General features: G+C 48.3%; 1 protein-coding gene across 1 annotated transcript in view; it reads left to right on the top strand.

The window, feature by feature from the left end:
- CCDC40 (coiled-coil domain 40 molecular ruler complex subunit) overlaps nt 1–16,746 on the top strand; it is a 762,745-nt gene that overhangs the window by 252,342 nt on the left and 493,657 nt on the right. The window contains exon 11 of the mRNA XM_086931053.1: nt 8,107–8,228. Within this exon, the coding sequence (XP_086787179.1) occupies nt 8,107–8,228 (122 nt within the window). The remainder of the gene's footprint in view (nt 1–8,106; nt 8,229–16,746) is intronic.

Below are 16,746 nucleotides of genomic sequence, written 5' to 3'. Positions count from 1 at the left end.
GTAGGCGAGAGAATAGGTGCTCGAACATGCCCATATAGAGTGTATTCCCGTAGTCCAGTCTGCTCAAGAAGGGTGCCTGGGGGACCGTTTTTGTGCAGTTCAGCGGGATCCAAGAGAAGAGTCTGTGGAATAGTTTTAATGTGGCAAAGCTTTTTCCCCATAGCGTTCTCACTTGGTCCTGCATGGATAGGGCATTCTCAAATAGGATGCCCAGATTTTTTGCAACTCGCTTGGGATCAAGGGTGGTTCCCAGCGCTTGGGGCCATCAACTGCTGGCCCAGATTGAGTGTTCATTAACCGAAGAACAAAATCTTGGATTTTCCAGCATTTAGCTTTAAGCAGTGATCAGTCATCCAGGTTGCAATGTTGGTGAGACAGTTAATTAGGTCGCTTTTTATGTCGGTATCGTTGCGCTTGTTATCCGCATTTGAGCAGATGTTAAAGCCCCATTTTTTAGTGACTGCTGCTAAAGATTAAACATATGCGATTAAAAGAGTGGGGCTTAGCGATGCACCTTGTGGTACTCCATGTTTAATACTTTTTGATTTGGAGGAGCAAGGTCCAATTTGGATTTTTGGGGTTCTGTTTTTTAAGAAGGATGCTAACCACACAAGGGCTTTTGAGTGCAATCCTTTTTCGTGGAGGATTCCTAGTAGGTTGTTGTGGGATACAGTATCAATGGCCCGTGTATGATCCAGAAGAATCAATGCTACGGCTCTGCTTTGGTCCACCAAGGTTCTAATGGCAAGTAATGTGGCCTTGGTGCTGTTGTTCGCTCTAAAGCGATTGTGGGAGGGATACAGGAGATTATTGGTTTCAAGAAAGGTGGTGAGTTGTTTATTAACCAGTCTGTCCAAGACCTTTCACAGATAGGGTAGTTGCGAAATGGGTCGGTAATTTGCTGGATCGTATATATCCAGGCCGGTTTTTTTTTTGTAGGGAAAATACCACGGTTTTCTTCCATATGGTTGGAAAGGAGACTGACTCCAATGATTGGTTAAAAACAGTGGTGATACGAGGGCATAAAACTGATATTAAGAGGGAGAAGATGAAATGTGGGCAAGGATCGAGTGGCGATCCTGCCTTAACCTCAGTCATGGCCTTCGCTACCTGTTCATCTGAGAGGGGGCTAAAAGTGGCTAGATATACTTGAGTCTGAGGGTGTGGTGTCATGGTTTCCCAGTCCCTGTTATCTCCCTTGGGTGGAGTGTTAAAGGATGTGTAAATGTTGGTCACTTTGTTAGTGAAGAAGTTGTTAAGTATTTCGCAGTTTTCTGTTGTGGGTGACAAAGTTTGTGACATGCTAGTGGGTTTGCAGAGTTTGTGGATAACTTTATATAGTTCTTTGGGTGAGTTACCGATGCTTTCAATTCTTTTTGTGTAGTAGTTTTTCTTTTCGTTTATAAAGGCACTATGATAGTTTTTCAGTTCAACTAGGTAACTCTGTCTGTCCAGGCTTTCTTTTGAAAGTCTCCATTTATGTTCCCTAGTTCTACACTTTCTATTCATTACTTTTAATTCTGGTGAATACTATTACTCAGATCGTGTTTTATTGTTAGGTTTTCCGGCTAGTTCAGGGGTGCAATGATCGAGTGCTTTCTCAATTTCTTTTTGCAGATGTGCAGGTTCTGCTTGAACAGAGTTAATGTGAGGTGAGGCAGGATTGTCCAGTGAGAAGTGCGAGGCAAACAAGTCGAGGGTGACTCTGTTCCAGGCTCTGCTCCTTGATAGGAACCCTGTTTATGTCTGGGGTATTCTAAGTGGTAGACTGAGAGAGAAGGAGATTAGGGAGTGGTCGGTCCAGGACAGTGGTTTAGTATCATTGACATTGATCGTCTCCATATTGGAGAATAGTAGATCCAGTGTATGTCCAGCCATGTGGGTTGGCCCTTGGATCCACTGAACTAGCTGCATTGCTGCCATATAGTTTTCTAGCTGTTTGACCCCCGGTTGGAGGAGTTTTTGTTTTAAGCAAAGGGGGGAAAGTTGTGATAGTAGGTTTGCGTTAAGTTTGGATGATGGCCAGTAGGGTTGTAAATAACGACCCCATCGAAAAGTTTGTGCTTGCCTTTGGACACCGAGAAAGCTAGGGTCTCGTGTGTACCTATCTGGGTAACTGCTTAAGGGATACATGTAAGGTGCGCTTTGAATAAAATGGCTGTACCCCCTCCCTTCTCCCCCTTCGTGATCCGTTTTAGTAATTTGCACCATGTTGATAGCGCTATGGTGATATCAGGGGAGTTATTGTCATCTAGACATGTTTCAGTAATAAAGGCTAGGTCTGGGTTTAGGTTATTTAAGGTCTCCCAGATCTCAATAAAATGTTTGGGTAGTGACCTAGCGTTTAAATAAATACAGGTCAGGCTAATAAGATTATTGTCTTTCTCTGAGGAGTGTGCATGTGTTACTTGGCAGCTCCATTTTCAGTGGACGCAGGAAAACGGGCCTTCCAAATCACTGGAAGATGGTTTCACACCGCACATGCTGGGTTTCAGTTTGTCTGCTAGGTTCAAAAGCAAATCCTTTGAGTATGTGCGGGGAGGAGCTTGACTTGGCATAAAAGGCCCTGGGTTTCTGGCCCCAGGATCTGGATGGGCGCGGACGGGTGCAGACGGGCTGGCCCCGTTTTTGTACTGTAACATGCCAGGCTGTTAAAGTGTGAAAATGCAAGCGATTTCTGCCGCCATCGTTTCATTGTTAAATTTGGGACTGGTTTGTCGTTTCTTTTGTCAGTTTTTGTTATGTATTATATTGGTTATTTATTTGTTTAATGTGTATTGTGTTGTTAGTATTTTGTTGTAGTGGTGAATGTCACTGAAAATGTATTGTCTCTCTCTATGACATGACTTAAAATGGTCAAAGTACTGTATATTTAAATGAAAAAGAGAAAGGTGAAATAAAAATACCTAACCACTCTATTTCTGAAAGTGGTTTGCTGAATGTAGTATCTTATCGCACGCCCAAACAACCATCTGTTGTAAACTATTATTGTGGCCTAGTTTGGACGGTAGTATAGGCTCAACCCCCTTATTGTTTAAAAAATGTATTCTCTTTAAAGTGGTGACGTATATGAGTGTCTTGGGTTTCCCAAAATGCAGGGTCCTCTAAGCAGTCCCGGGGTAGACCCCATGTGGAGGTCTGAGGGTGCGTAGCACCCCATTGCAGATCTAGTGTGTGAGCATTGTGGTGTGAGATAATACAGGCCATATACTCCGTGGCTCGGACCAAGGGCAGTAGAGTGAGGGAGCACAGAATCCGATCGTGGCGCACATATAGGTCATGTGGTGCTGAGTACAAGGAGTAGATTAGGATGTATGGCTCTCCAGGCATCTATCAGAGCCCAACATGTTACCCAGGTGGCAAAGCATTCGGCTTGAACAGAAGGAGGGGGGCACATAGCAGAGATGGGTGGGAACAAGCTAAATGAAATCTAGAACACAGTTGTAATTGCCCCCTAGAATCCACGGTACATATGTCTTCTGGGCCAGTACTCTGGAGAGCCCAAACCAGAATGCGTCTTGGTAGAAATTGGGGCCCGTAGGTATTGTCGGAAGGGGGTTCCCGGGCAGATCCATGTCATGACTCCTTTAGCAAAGGTGGAATAGGTATTAGGGTGTATCGATCCTCACCAACGTTTCTGGAGGTGCTGTCATTTCGCTCTGGTGGTATGTGTCTCTTCAAGGAAAATGACTTGCACCTAGTGCCTCTTGAGGTAAGCATAGATGTATTAACGCTTATGTGCTGTGTACATCCCCCTTACATTAAGTATCAGAAACCTAGTGATGGATTGTGGAGCCAAGCTGTACTGGAGTGAGATGTAGAACTCCTGCTTGTGCCAGTGCCCCCCCCCGAAACCTTGCCTAGTTCCCTGTTTCTCGAGTATGTGTCTGTGCATGTCTGACTTCCTCATGCTGGTGAGTGAAAACATGGGTGGTGGCGGTGGGGGTGTATCAGAAACTCGCACAGTCTACCACAACCGGCGGTACGCCCAAACTGGATGGTAGAAGTTGTCAACGAAATTATGTGGGGGGTTGCCAGTTAAAGGAGTGGGTAAGGTCACTCACAACCCACCACTTCTACCATCAGTGTTGCTGATATGGGCCCAGCAATGAGGTCACCATGAGGTGGGGTGCTATCCTGCCAGAGGTGGCTGCTTCATGATTTGGGTGAGATGCCTTAGGGGTTGCTGAGCAGGAGAAGGGGCCCCCTTGTTGTTGGTCAAAGAGGGGAAGATACCCATGACGAATGGCACGAGGTATAGTGTGTCTGTTACGCACCCGCTAGCGTCTGCATTCGTCTCAACTAGTTGAAGAGTTGCACCACGGGAGGAAGGCACAGGGATGGAGGGAAGAGGGGAAGTAGGGTGTGACACACTCAACATGTTCCAAACTGTATAGTTCGTTCAGATGATTTCCACTGACGTCTCAGGCCTCACCAGTGAGAGAAGAGATGAAGTTAATGTTGAAGCTGGAGAAGAGTCCGAGGCGCCATCAGAGGAGAATAGATCTGGACCACTGTACACGTTTGGTCGGTCATGTTCAGTCTCTAGATTGGCTGCGCCCCTGAGGTTATGCCGACGGTCCTCTATATGTGGCCCTGAGGTCCTGCCGACAGTCCTCTATAGTTTGTTCAAGTGCCAACTGTAAATATTAGGATTTCGGAGAAGAGTCCTTGCACGAGCAACTGCGGTATTTCTGGCTGGGTCTGGGGAGTCAGGAGAACCCATCTGTGATTTTAGGCAGGGAGGTGTCCGAGTATTGATCTGTCCAATTCCAAACTTCTTTGGGGTCAGTGAAGAAGTTTGAGATTCCTTTATCCAATATTTTGAGGTGCGCCGGGAACAGCAGAAAGTACTGGGCCCCCATTTGCAGAGTCAGCGTTTGGCCCCCACAAAGCCAGCACATTGCAGCTGAACTGCAGTCATGAAGTCTGGGAAGAGCATAATGTGTTTGTCCTCAAGGTGGAGGGGACCTGCTGTTCGGGACTCTTACAGGATGTCGTCCCAATCCTGGAAGTGGAAGAGTTTGGCAAGCATGGGGTGGGGCCCTTGGTGAGGGGTGCGCTCTCACCAGGAAGAAGAAGGATGTGAGGTCCGAGGAGGGCACAAAGTATTTGAACCAGGTGTCTAGGAATTTACGGGGGTCTTTGCCCTCTAAACCCTCTGGTAGGCCCAAGATTTGAATGTTGCTTCTGCGGGAGCGACTCTCAGTATCATCCTCCTTTTCCTCCAGAGTCTGGACCTGTTTCTGGAGGTCTGGAATGGCACGTTGGTTGTCCTCTGTATAGGGTTGCAGTTCAGCTAGGATCTTCTCCCCTTCAGTCCCTTGTTCTGTGAATTTCCGATAGTTGTCTCTGAGGAAGCTTAGTTCCAAAACCAGGGACCGCAAATAGTTTTCCGTGGATTTTTGTGTACTTTTGATGGCTGCCACTACTTGATCCAGCTTATCCCGAGCCAAGGGGAGGAGGCGTCAGAGTGGCTGAACCTGATTTCCAGCTGATGAGTGTACAGTATAGTAGAAGGGGAAGGTCAGGCAGCACTGGCTTGGATGCCAGCATGTTGGTCTACTGGCGGCCCATTTTTGATATTAAAGAGGGGAGGTCTCTCTCTGCCTCTGGGTGGCAGCGTTGGGAGTCCCAAGCAAGGGGTATCCGATGTGGGCCAATGCAGCTGATGTGGATCGAAGTGATAGAGAATAGGAGTAGAGAAAGAAGTTGATGCCGTAGATGGCTTCGAGGTAGGGGGTCAGCTTCCAGGCGCTCAGCAGCTCCAGTCCTTTAGAAGCATCTGTCTGCCCCATGGGTGTCGTATTGAAAGTGGGAGGACAAAGGGTGAAGAGCTACTGGGAGATGATCGATCTTGAATATTAGTGTTGGTCTTCAAAGTAGCAGCTGCACTCAGATGAGCTTTTTTTAGTGTCCCAAGCTATAAATCCAGAATAGCGCAGGAGTTTTGGGGGGTACACTTGGAGGAGCTCTCATATAGAGAGGTGTGATAAGCCCCCGTCGTCGGGCGGAGGCACGAGGTAGGAAGTGGGGCCACTCCAACCCCTAAGGAGCTGCAGGGATCAGGACACCAGCGCAGGACCCTCCACCTGAGCAGGTGCGAAGCCAGTGCGCAGACACCCCATACTCTGCCAGACAGGGACCATCAAGGAGGTGCAGCTAGTGCTGTCCACCCACCCCCCACTGCGGGGACCTGGTGTGGAGGAAATTCAAAATGGGGCTGTCTACCAGGTAGCCTGACTGCCCCCGCACCATGCCCTGATATGAGCAGTAAGATTACTGTTGTGTATGGCGTCTCCTCCAGTGGGCCCCAGAGTGCAGCACTAACTTGAAACTCCACTGAGCGCGGGCCCCCAACCACCTGGATTGCACCATTTCCCTGGGCGCAAGCTTTTACGCCCATGAAGGGTCTGCATGCTGCAGGTAAATGTCCTGTGGCCACTGCTCAATACAGCTCAGCTCCTCAGGGCGGTTCGGTGGGCGCCAGCAATTCCAGCACGCTATACAGATGGAGTGGGTGTTGATAGTTCCTCGGAATATGTGGGGGCCCGGATGTGATAGGTGGGGGTCTCCACTGCAGCCGACAGTGGGGAAAGCTGGAGTGGGAATCAGACCAGAGGTAGGGACCACCGGTCCACAGCCCCACAACTCAGGGCTGGGAGCCGGATTCCTTCAGTGTGCGGGTCTCTGTGGTTAATATGCCGGTGTTGTGGATTCTGTTGCGGGCGAAGGCAGTGATTGCACCCCGATGCGGTCTCTGAGCTCCATTCGGGCACAGGTAGGCCCCGGTCACTGTCGATGCTGCTTGCCCCTAGAAGCACCCCAGGGGCCCAGCAGCGGAGTGGAAGTTACCATGGTGTGACGTGCAGGGCCATCCAGCATTTTGCTGGTGCACCTCGGGTCCTGGGGGAGGTGCAGATGCTGGCATGTACCCCTCGCCCATGCAGCTGTACCCTGGAGAGTGAGCCGTTGCCTGGAGATGTAAGGGCTGATCCGTTTGCCTTGTCTTGGTCCAGCAGCTCTCCGTGGCCCAGTGGAGGCACTGGGCGTCTCCTTGAAGGATCGCCGCTCCAATGTTGCTTCAGTTTAGATACAGCTTTATTATTCTTATTTTGAGCATGTGAATCTATGAAGGATCATAAAAAAGTTACAAGTAGGGACATTTTCCCTACTTGTCTGTAACTACACTTCACCAGCATTACTGTCTTTCAGAGATTCACTTGTGAGCCACTCTTCATATGGCTACATTAAATGTACATTGTTTAAAAAGTTTTGAAAACCCGACAGTTTGAAATCTCTGGTGAAGTAGAGTTCTGGGTTTTTTCTCTATATTTCTTGGGGGTTGGGTCACAGATTGATTTGGAAAGACTATATGCAGTCTACAGCTATGTTCAGTGTTATTGAGTGTTTATATACACTGCTATGCTAACATGGACTACTGAGGGTTCCTAGCCAAGCAGCGGGGATTAATTCAAGAATTTTAATCTAAGAATGATATCAGTGCTGCAGAGCTGTAGTTGCAGGTAAATAATTGTTTTCTTTGAAGGCCCTGTCTGCTTTATCGTTACAAGGTTGATTTGCCCTTCCTCTCAATTGGAGTGCCTTCCCTTCATCCCAGGGCAAAGGCCACACTTTATTTTTCTTAACTTAGGCAGGTCAGTCACTCTCTAGCTTGTTTTCTCTCTTTCTCTCTCACTTGGCCCTAGCTGGTTTCTGTTGACAGAATCTAGCTGCCCTTTCCCTTGAGAACCAGGCTGCCCTCTCTCTCCAGACCGGCTCCCTCTCACCAGGCTCGGGCTGCTATCTACCCAAGCCTCATTGCAATTTCTAACAACCCTTTTTCCTGGTACCTCCTTCCTTGCTTCTCTCCCCTACTCGATCATCCTTTACTGCCCTTTCAATAATCCCCTTTCCTCAGGTCAAGCAAAGCACTCTATCCAGACCTTTCCCACTTTTCCTGTAGGCCCTTGTTGCTCTGCCAAGACCCATTAAGCTGTGACCGCCCCTCTCTGTAGGCTGTGCCTGCCTGACTTCCCAACTCCTTAGTGTCCGTTCCCCGGGATGATGTTGCCTTTTCAGACCATGATTGTTCTCTCTTTTCAGGCGTGTATGGAGATAGAGACCATCATAATGGAGAAACGGCAGCTGCTGCAACAGTGGACCAGCAGTTTGATTGGGATGGGTCGGCGTGATGAGGCTTTCGCAGCCATTCAAGAGGCTCTCCGGTGAGGCTCATCCTAAAGGGGGGAGGACCACGAACCCTTTCAAATATATCTGTACACACAACCGTCTTTCTGTGTGTGCGCTTGTTATTCCATGTTGTGTGTGGTTGTATGTCTGATTGTCATTTCACAAACCACAGGTATTTTGGTACTGTTAATTGAACCACCCAATAGTTGTATTCTAAGACACGATATTGCGTAAGCTTTACCTTCTGAAGAATTTGCCATCTGGTATTAAACAAACTACTGAGTTAAAGTCTTGAAAATAGATATGTAAAACTTTTGTTCCTGTTAAGGCCTCTCTTGTCTCAATCACAATAAAGCTTGAAATAAATTCAATTAGTGAGGATTGACAAATAAAATACAAATTCTTAGAAAACAGTTTCAATCAGCTCCTTACTTTAAAATTTAGAAGGTTTTGAATTCATATGGCAGTCCTTATATTACATAAACCCAAGTTTGACATTTATGATAGTGTTCAAAGTTAGGACTTTCAAAATGATAAGTATACCTTATATAAATGTATGCAAACCACAAAAAAACAGATATGCGCTGCTTTTATAAAAGAAATTGGATTGAACTTCTCAAGTAGGGCTTCAGGTTACTGCAGTGGTATGTATATCAGCGCTCTTTTATTAAGCCTTCTTTATATGAGGACTTCTGTACTTAGTCTTGGGAACTACTTTTGACTGCTGTAGTTCCAGATGTGAATCTTTATGAAACAACTAACTAAAATTAAAACAAATGTGCTGCTGGTGATAAAAGGGCAATTTTTTTAGAAATGTTTAATCATACCCCTTTCAGTCTTAGGAATTAGCCTAAAAATACATGACTTTCGGCTGCCCAAGCCAGTCAGACCTGAACCAGACATGCCAAAACTTTGTGACATACCCATAGTTTTGATATAGCAAATGGGAAAACACTTACCCTGTTGGTGGCATACTATAGGCAAGCATCTCTTCTATCAGGATTCATCACATGGAGGAAGGTAAGAGTCTTGTACATGTGCTACTTAGGATGTTGAATTAAATCGTTTAAATCTAGGATTGCAAAATAAAATATTTTCTTCACAAGAAAGCGTCCTGCTCTAATCCCCCGCCTGCCCTCTGCAGCGTTTGCAATCTTCTTTTGCTGTAAGGGTTGCATTTTAATGACACAATATCACAGGTTTTAAAAGATGACTTACACTTGACTTAGGCCCCGAAGATTGAGCGTCTGATGCTCCAATGGCCCAATCTTATTCTTCCGGAGCCTTGCGAATTAACTACATTTACTCCAACTGAAGCATTGGAACTCATTGGAGGGCATGAGCATCAAATAGCATGTGAAAAACAACGTAAACCCTTTGATCTTGTCACTCAAATGGGGATTAAAAGAGGAACTTTTCTCCAAATATTCTGAAGTTGAATTGTGAAACAGTACCAGCAAAGATCATCATAACTGACAATTGCAATCTTTACTTATTAGCCACCAACCATCAGCATGATAAAGTATGATCCTAGTCATAGATCCAGATACAGCAGTTAGGCAGTATTTCCAAGTTATAATGCAGCGGTCGACAAAACCAAGGCTGGATGTCACATAAGGGTTCTTTCAAGGAAAATTGAGCCTATGGTTTAACATGGAGTTTGAAGCCATGAAGACAGCCCTGCATGCCGCACTAATGAGGAGTGATGTAAAAAAAAGCATTAAGTGGCACAGAGAGTTGGCAACACAAAAGCCAAGGCAAACGTCTAGACAAAATAGCTTACCTCCACTGGAAGCCATGAAAGTAATACTTCTTAACCAGGGGATCCTCTCTGATATTCATAAAAGACACAATTTATTTGTCCATGTGTGCGATCACTGTACACAGTGTTTAGAAATGTAACATTTTCCAAACCTCAGAACCCATATCTTTAGTATGGACTTTCTCTTGTTATTTATAGGGCCCAACTGGATATTGTCAGGACCAATGTTCCCTCTAATTTTTTTCCTCTGTGTGCGGCAGTGGAGGGTCTCTGTGCGCTGCAACCATGGCTATGTGCGCCAGGAACCGAACCTCCCGTGTCTGCGGCACCAAATGCCACTCGTTTTTGGTGCCCTCCTGCCCTCTGCCCCACTCGCTTTGGTGCCCTTCTGCCCTCTGTCCCACTTGCATTTGGTGCCCTTCTGCCCTCTGCCCCACTCGCTTTTGGTGCCCTGTTGCCCTCTGCCCCACTCGCTTTTGGTGCCCTCCTGCCCTCTGTCCCACTCGCTTTTGGTGCCCTCCTGCCCTCTGCCCCACTCGCTTTTGGTGCCCTTCTGCCCTCTGCCCCACTCGCTTTTGGTGCCCTGTTGCCCTCTGCCCCACTCGCTTTTGGTGCCCTCCTGCCCTCTGTCCCACTCGCTTTTGGTGCCCTCCTGCCCTCTGTCCCACTCGCTTTTGGTGCCCTGTTGCCCTCTGCCCCACTCGCTTTTGGTGCCCTCCTGCCCTCTGTCCCACTCGCTTTTGGTGCCCTCCTGCCCTCTGCCTCACTCGCTTTTGGTGCCCTTCTGCCCTCTGCCCCACTCGCTTTTGGTGCTCTCCTGCCCTCTGCCCCACTTGCTTTTGGTGCCCTCCTGCCCTCTGTCCCACTCGTTTTTGGTGCCCTCCTGCCCTCTGCCCCACTTGCATTTGGTGCCCTTCTGCCCTCTGCCCCACTCGCTTTTGGTGCCCTGTTGCCCTCTGCCCCACTCGCTTTTGGTGCCCTGTTGCCCTCTGCCCCACTCGCTTTTGGTGCCCTCCTGCCCTCTGTCCCACTCGCTTTTGGTGCCCTCCTGCCCTCTGCCCCACTCGCTTTTGGTGCCCTTCTGCCCTCTGCCCCACTCGCTTTTGGTGCTCTCCTGCCCTCTGCCCCACTTGCTTTTGGTGCCCTTCTGCCCTCTGTCCCACGGACTGTGGCAGTCTCTGCAGTTCTTCCCTAGCAGTACACCAGCCCTCCTGTAATAATGCACGGGCCAGTGCTTGCTGAGGTGGGAGATATTGCAGTGAGGTGCGTCCTGCACAATTAGCGTTACTGAAGTCCACTCTCATATAGTGAGTTGTGCCTCAGCGAGGTATCTTTATTTTCAATGTACTTTACATTTTATTATTAGCGCTAGCGCGCCAACACTGCTGCCGCTCCTATTACTTCACGTGGTCAGTGCCTGCCCATTGTGTGTCGGTGTAGTTGCTCTGTGACAGCCCATAAGTGAAAAAAAATATGTGAAGGAGCCCCTCTGTCCATCTGGGCAGTGTGCGGGCTGAGCATCCACTTACATTACGTTATGAAAGTTAGACTGTTGCAGAGGGCAGCCTGCTTTGAAATTGTTTAGCAGTCACACTAGCACATTTAAATTCATTCGAACCCCTCTCGTTATGCACATGCTCTTACTGCATCTAATCTCCATGACAGCGTTTTTGTAGAAACGTTTACATTTTATTTTCAACAGGCTGTTTTACAAATACTGACTTTGCTGACATTTACAGAAACGTCCTTTTGTTGTTAGTAGTGGTGCGGCACTGACTGTCAATGAGTGGTGCATATCTGGGTCTTTGTTGTGGTTAACAGTAGGATCAGCTTAAAAGGGACTCTAGATGCTTTAGTTTCTGGTGCTTTCCAGCGGTTTTTACATCTTCTTCAAGTGTCTTGTTTCTCAAATGGGTGTAATTGCATATATTTATATGTTTTCCTAGTCTTCTTTGCTTGATTTTGCTTGCACAAAAGTGTCATTCATATTCGTTGGAATGTCACTCATAATTGAACTGAAATTATTAAAATGTCACACTAGGCAATCTCAGACCTTGGCAGCTATGCTATCGCCTCCTGTGAAATTTCGGCATGTTATTGGCTCGTGGTACCAAGACGACGACCTCCACTACAGCTAGACCTCTGGCTCAACCCTTCAGTGGACACGTCAGAATCAGCTCACAGGCCCCTTGTGGTGCAGTCAGTTAACAAGCTTTCCTAACAAAAGCGTAGGCAGTTTCCAAACACAGCGTGTGTTTGGAAACTGTCTACTCTTTTGTTAGGAAAGTGCGGGGAAGACTCTGGCCTTTTGTTTAAGTATTACTGTTAATCGGAGCCGGTGAAGGGGCTCCGATTAACAGCAATACTTAATCAAAAGGCCAGAGTCTACCCCGCCCTCCCTCATAGCCTCAAGCGCCACAAGCCCTCCCCCCACCTCCTTACCTGCACACCTCACGACCGCTCCGCCGCATTCGCGCCGCTCGCTTCTTTCAAAGCAGCCGGCCGCGCGACTTCCTGACCGTGTGCACGCTCCACGCTAGGTGGTGCGCGGTGAGGTCAGGAGCAGTGCGCGCACGCGCGCGCGCCTTAGAGGGAACGTAGGTCAGGACCTTACCATACTCATTAGGTTCTAGGCTTCACAACTGAAAATACCCACAGATCTATAAATGTAGATCAGGGCCCATGTCTCACTTCTGGAAATGCGCGCCAATGGTAAGGGCAGGCCAGAAGCACCTTCTTCAGTGTCCTAAATTTGATACGGCTGTGCAGGATCTCAGGTCACACTGTTCAGAGTGATCAGCTCTATCAATTTTGTACAGCCACGCCAAGACCCGAGCTTCATTTTCAAGAGTGCCTTAAAATCCAAAGGACCACGTTGAGTTGGCCTTAATGTTGAGGGTCCTCTGACAATTTAGGGGTCTCGTGAGACCAACTTCTGACTACTGAAAGGATGGCAATATTTATAAAACATTTTCTGTCCTTAAGTTTGCTTTAATGTCTGGTTTGTCATTTTCCAGATGTGGCCTCTCTTTTCAGGAATGAAGATGGCTTCAGTGAATTGCTTCTCCTCTCACCAGTTTTTAAGTTTAGAACAATCCTCAAATTCTATTAAATCGTTTACCTGGCATTGCAGACCCGCAAGAAAAAGGAGAGGTTGCTCTTGGTGCATCCCACAATGATATGGATTCGCATCGCTCATGTAAATGTGTCATTTGCAGGAATTCATTTCAATAATCCACCTGCACTTCACTTCCTGTCCTTACATTTCTCAGTGTTTGAATAGTTTTTAAACACATACAGATCATTAATACCTGATTATGAGATTGATGTCACTGTCAGTCTGTTTCTGAAGTTCTCATTCCTCCTATTTAATCAGTCAAAAAGGTCTCCATGCCCGCATATCATTTTAAATTTTCAATGATCCGTTCCTTAGTACTTCTCCAGCCCGTCATGCTTCCTCTATCTTACCATTTTGTACCTTTCTCCCTAGGACTTGCTCCAAGGCCCCTACCAACCACATGGACACTGATACTTCTTCTGAAAGCTGGAATTGGAATAAGCCAGATAGTAAAGCAGCCAAGTTTAGCAATTTTCGAAGGTGTACTCTTTTGATGGCAGTTGCAAGATACAGCCATTGGTGTCTAATGAGCGTCTAGTGGTATTGTTAGGGCGAATGCCTCTAAGGGATGATTGTAGATTGGGTTGAATTTTCTTACCAACCTTTCTTGTCATGTCTGCTTACTTTTAGCATTCAACCATCTCTGGCTTCTTTTAAAAATGTTTTGAGGGAATTGGTTCCAAGCAATATGTAACCTCAGTGTCCTAGTGTCAACAGTCCTGGCTTATTACACCACTTTGGTGTACCTTTTCCTGATCTCTTGAATCTGAGGATTGAGAAATGACTTGTGGTGTGTACATGGCTTGGATCCATTAGTTGTTAACAATACTTTTTGCAGGGAGTAGGTGATTTTTAGGTTTCGCCTGGGCCGGAGCACTAGCTCCGCCCAGGAGAAATCTTATGTTCCTACAGTGTGGGGCTTAGTCCCGCCTCTGTCTTCCATTGGCTAGCTCCATAAATGGAGGCTATCCATTGGAAGAGATTGGCTGTCAATCATGCTTTCCCCGTGAAAACGCAATTCAGGGGCGTTTCTGACTCTTTTTTTAAGTCCCTGTGATTGGCTGTTGGCCCGGGACATCCCCGTGACGTCATTCCCCGGGCCGCGCTGTGATTGGCTGCCGGCCCGGGACACCCCCGTGACGTCATTCCCCAGGCCGCGCTGATTGGCTGCCGGCCCGGGACCTGACTTGTTTTTTTAATGACTTGTGAGGTTTTCGATTCATTGGCAGCATGATGTGCTGAAATCTCCTGACGGCAGCATCCCTCCTCCGTTCCGCGCACTGAATGGGTGTCCAATAAAGCGGGCTAGAATATGAGGAGAGTCTGGGAGGGCACCCCCGCCTCCTGCTGCACCTCCTCCTCGCGCCTTCACCGGGGAAGCCCAAAAGGCTCCGTGTTGTGCCGGCACGGTGCCGTGGCGAGGGGGGAGCCGCTTGGGGGCTGCTGAAGAGGGGGCATTGGCGTCGAGCGCGGCCGCAGCAGCGGCACCCTTGGCTCCCCTCAGCGGCAGCGCGGGAGGGAGGCATGCCCGCCACTGGCGCAAGGACTCTGAGGCTGCAGGTGCTGAGGTGAACAGGACGGTAGAGCGGAAGCAACACACACAGGAACAGTGCAGTTTGAGACGTTGCGCCAGTTCTGCAATTCCGTCCTGTCTCATTTCCACGAGGCCTTCCCCGACCCGCCGAACATCCTGCAAAATGAGCTCTTTGGTCAGACCTTGAACAACGGCAGGTGAGTGCGCGGGCGGTGATCCCGGCGGGGCGGGCCGGGAAACCCCGCGGAAATCCTGAGAGGACCGGGCTATCAGGGGCGTCACATGACACCCACAGCTGACTAGGAACCCTGTCACCTGGAACACTCCTGCGGCAGCGAGGCAACCCCTCTCGACGAGTGCTTGCCTGTGCACATGCCTGTGGCCCCGTGGACGCTGCAGGCTAGTTACCTCACGATGCCTGCTCCATATGCTGCGTACTGCACCCGGTTGTTAGCATTGCTGTTTGGACATGAGATAACTGGAGTGACGACCATTCAGTTGACTCTGGTTGCATTACTGGTGCAGTGTCTAGAATCGTATGCTTCTTACCATTGATCTGTTTTCAAACCAGTAGAACTTTTGTTCTTTTGGAACATATGATTCGGTAAAGTGTCGCAACTAGGTCCAGTCGAAGCACTCTGCAACTGGTTATTTGGGATGTCATGCAGGGGAAATCTCTGATGCTGCCCTGCTCCTTAAATGGCCTGAGCCTCAGTGAGGGGAGTCATGGAAATGAAGAGGCACGCGGACAAGCCTGCAGGAGTCTGCCCGCTGCGCACGCGGCAGCCTCCCTTCACCCGAGTGGAGTGACAGGGAAATGATCAAATGTGCACTGCCGGCTCGCTCAGCCGTGAGTAATGTGCTGGCGGCTGCGAGCAGGCAGCTCGGCACTGTCCAGTGCCGGCGCTGCACAAGAGGCAGGCTAAGGGCGTGCGTGTGCTGCCTCGCGCTCCCCTGGAAGGCCGAGCCGTGGGGGATGCGCATCCCTGGGCTTCATGATGGTTATTGGTCAGCCACCCTTGAAGGATGTTTGTGCAAGGCAGTTATTATTCCTCTAATGTCATCTTAGGTTTGCCAGCGAGCACTTCCCATGACCTATTTCTATGCATGAACTTTCTGAACCAGTACATTCCCGCATTTCTGCCATCCAGTTAGCTGCATTCTAAAAACATTTTGTCCATGATGCTAGGGTAATCTGGGTGTTTTAAAGGGCAAAGGCACTTCTTAAGATGCAGTTTATGAGGTGTGTGCGTGTGTGTGGCTCTTTGCGTGTGTGTGTGGGGCTCTTTGCGTGTGTGTGTGGGGGGCTCTTGCGTGTGTGGGGGGGCTCTTGCGTGTGTGTGGGGGCTCTTGCGTGTGTGTGTGGGGGGCTCTTGCGTGTGTGTGGGGGGGCTCTTGCGTGTGTGTGGGGGGGGCTCTTGTGTGGTGTGTGTGGGGGGCTCTTGTGTGGTGTGTGTGGGGGGCTCTTGTGTGGTGTGTGTGGGAGGCTCTTGTGTGTGTGTGGGGCTCTTGTGTGGGTGTGTGTGTGCAAATGCAATATGTCTTGCATTTGCGTCAGAGTAAGCTATTGGCATTGTAAATGACAATGCCATTTATTTATCTGTTTTCAAAACCAACACGTAAATAAAAAGTTTGTCATTTACAATGCCAATAGCTCAAACTTTTCCGAAGGCGAAACCGTTGCATTGTAAATGCTTGTTGAGTTTCTAATGGATTTCTACTTTGTGTGCTTCCCTCAGAAACATTTCTGAGCACTTGCTATTTGCCCCTTCATGGTAAGAGGTTAGTCACCTCCTGTATGCATGGTTTTAGAACATTCTTTATTTCAGCGCTCAAAACACACACCTTTTCTGCTTCTCAATTAGTGTTTTGGTCTGTTCTCGATCAGGTTGGGCAGACATGGACGATAATGGGCCCTTTTAATGATGAATTTTCTTGTGAGGTTAGTTACAAGCATACAAGGGAAACCCTAGAGTCACTAGGGAGCTGGGGTATATATAGGTTAGTGTTACTCAGTGATTCCATGTACACGCAGCCCCGTTCCATTGTAAATTGTAATCCCTGGATCGTGCTGTTCTTTACTGCTTTGATATGCACTTTGATCCCCTTTATTGCACGTGGTGTGTCACACTTCAAAGA

Source organism: Lissotriton vulgaris, chromosome 7, assembly GCF_964263255.1.
Source record: "Lissotriton vulgaris chromosome 7, aLisVul1.2, whole genome shotgun sequence".
NCBI classification, from domain to species: Eukaryota; Metazoa; Chordata; class Amphibia; order Caudata; family Salamandridae; genus Lissotriton; species Lissotriton vulgaris.
Note: the sequence above shows the minus strand (reverse complement) of the source record. Positions and strands in the feature narration are given on the sequence as shown.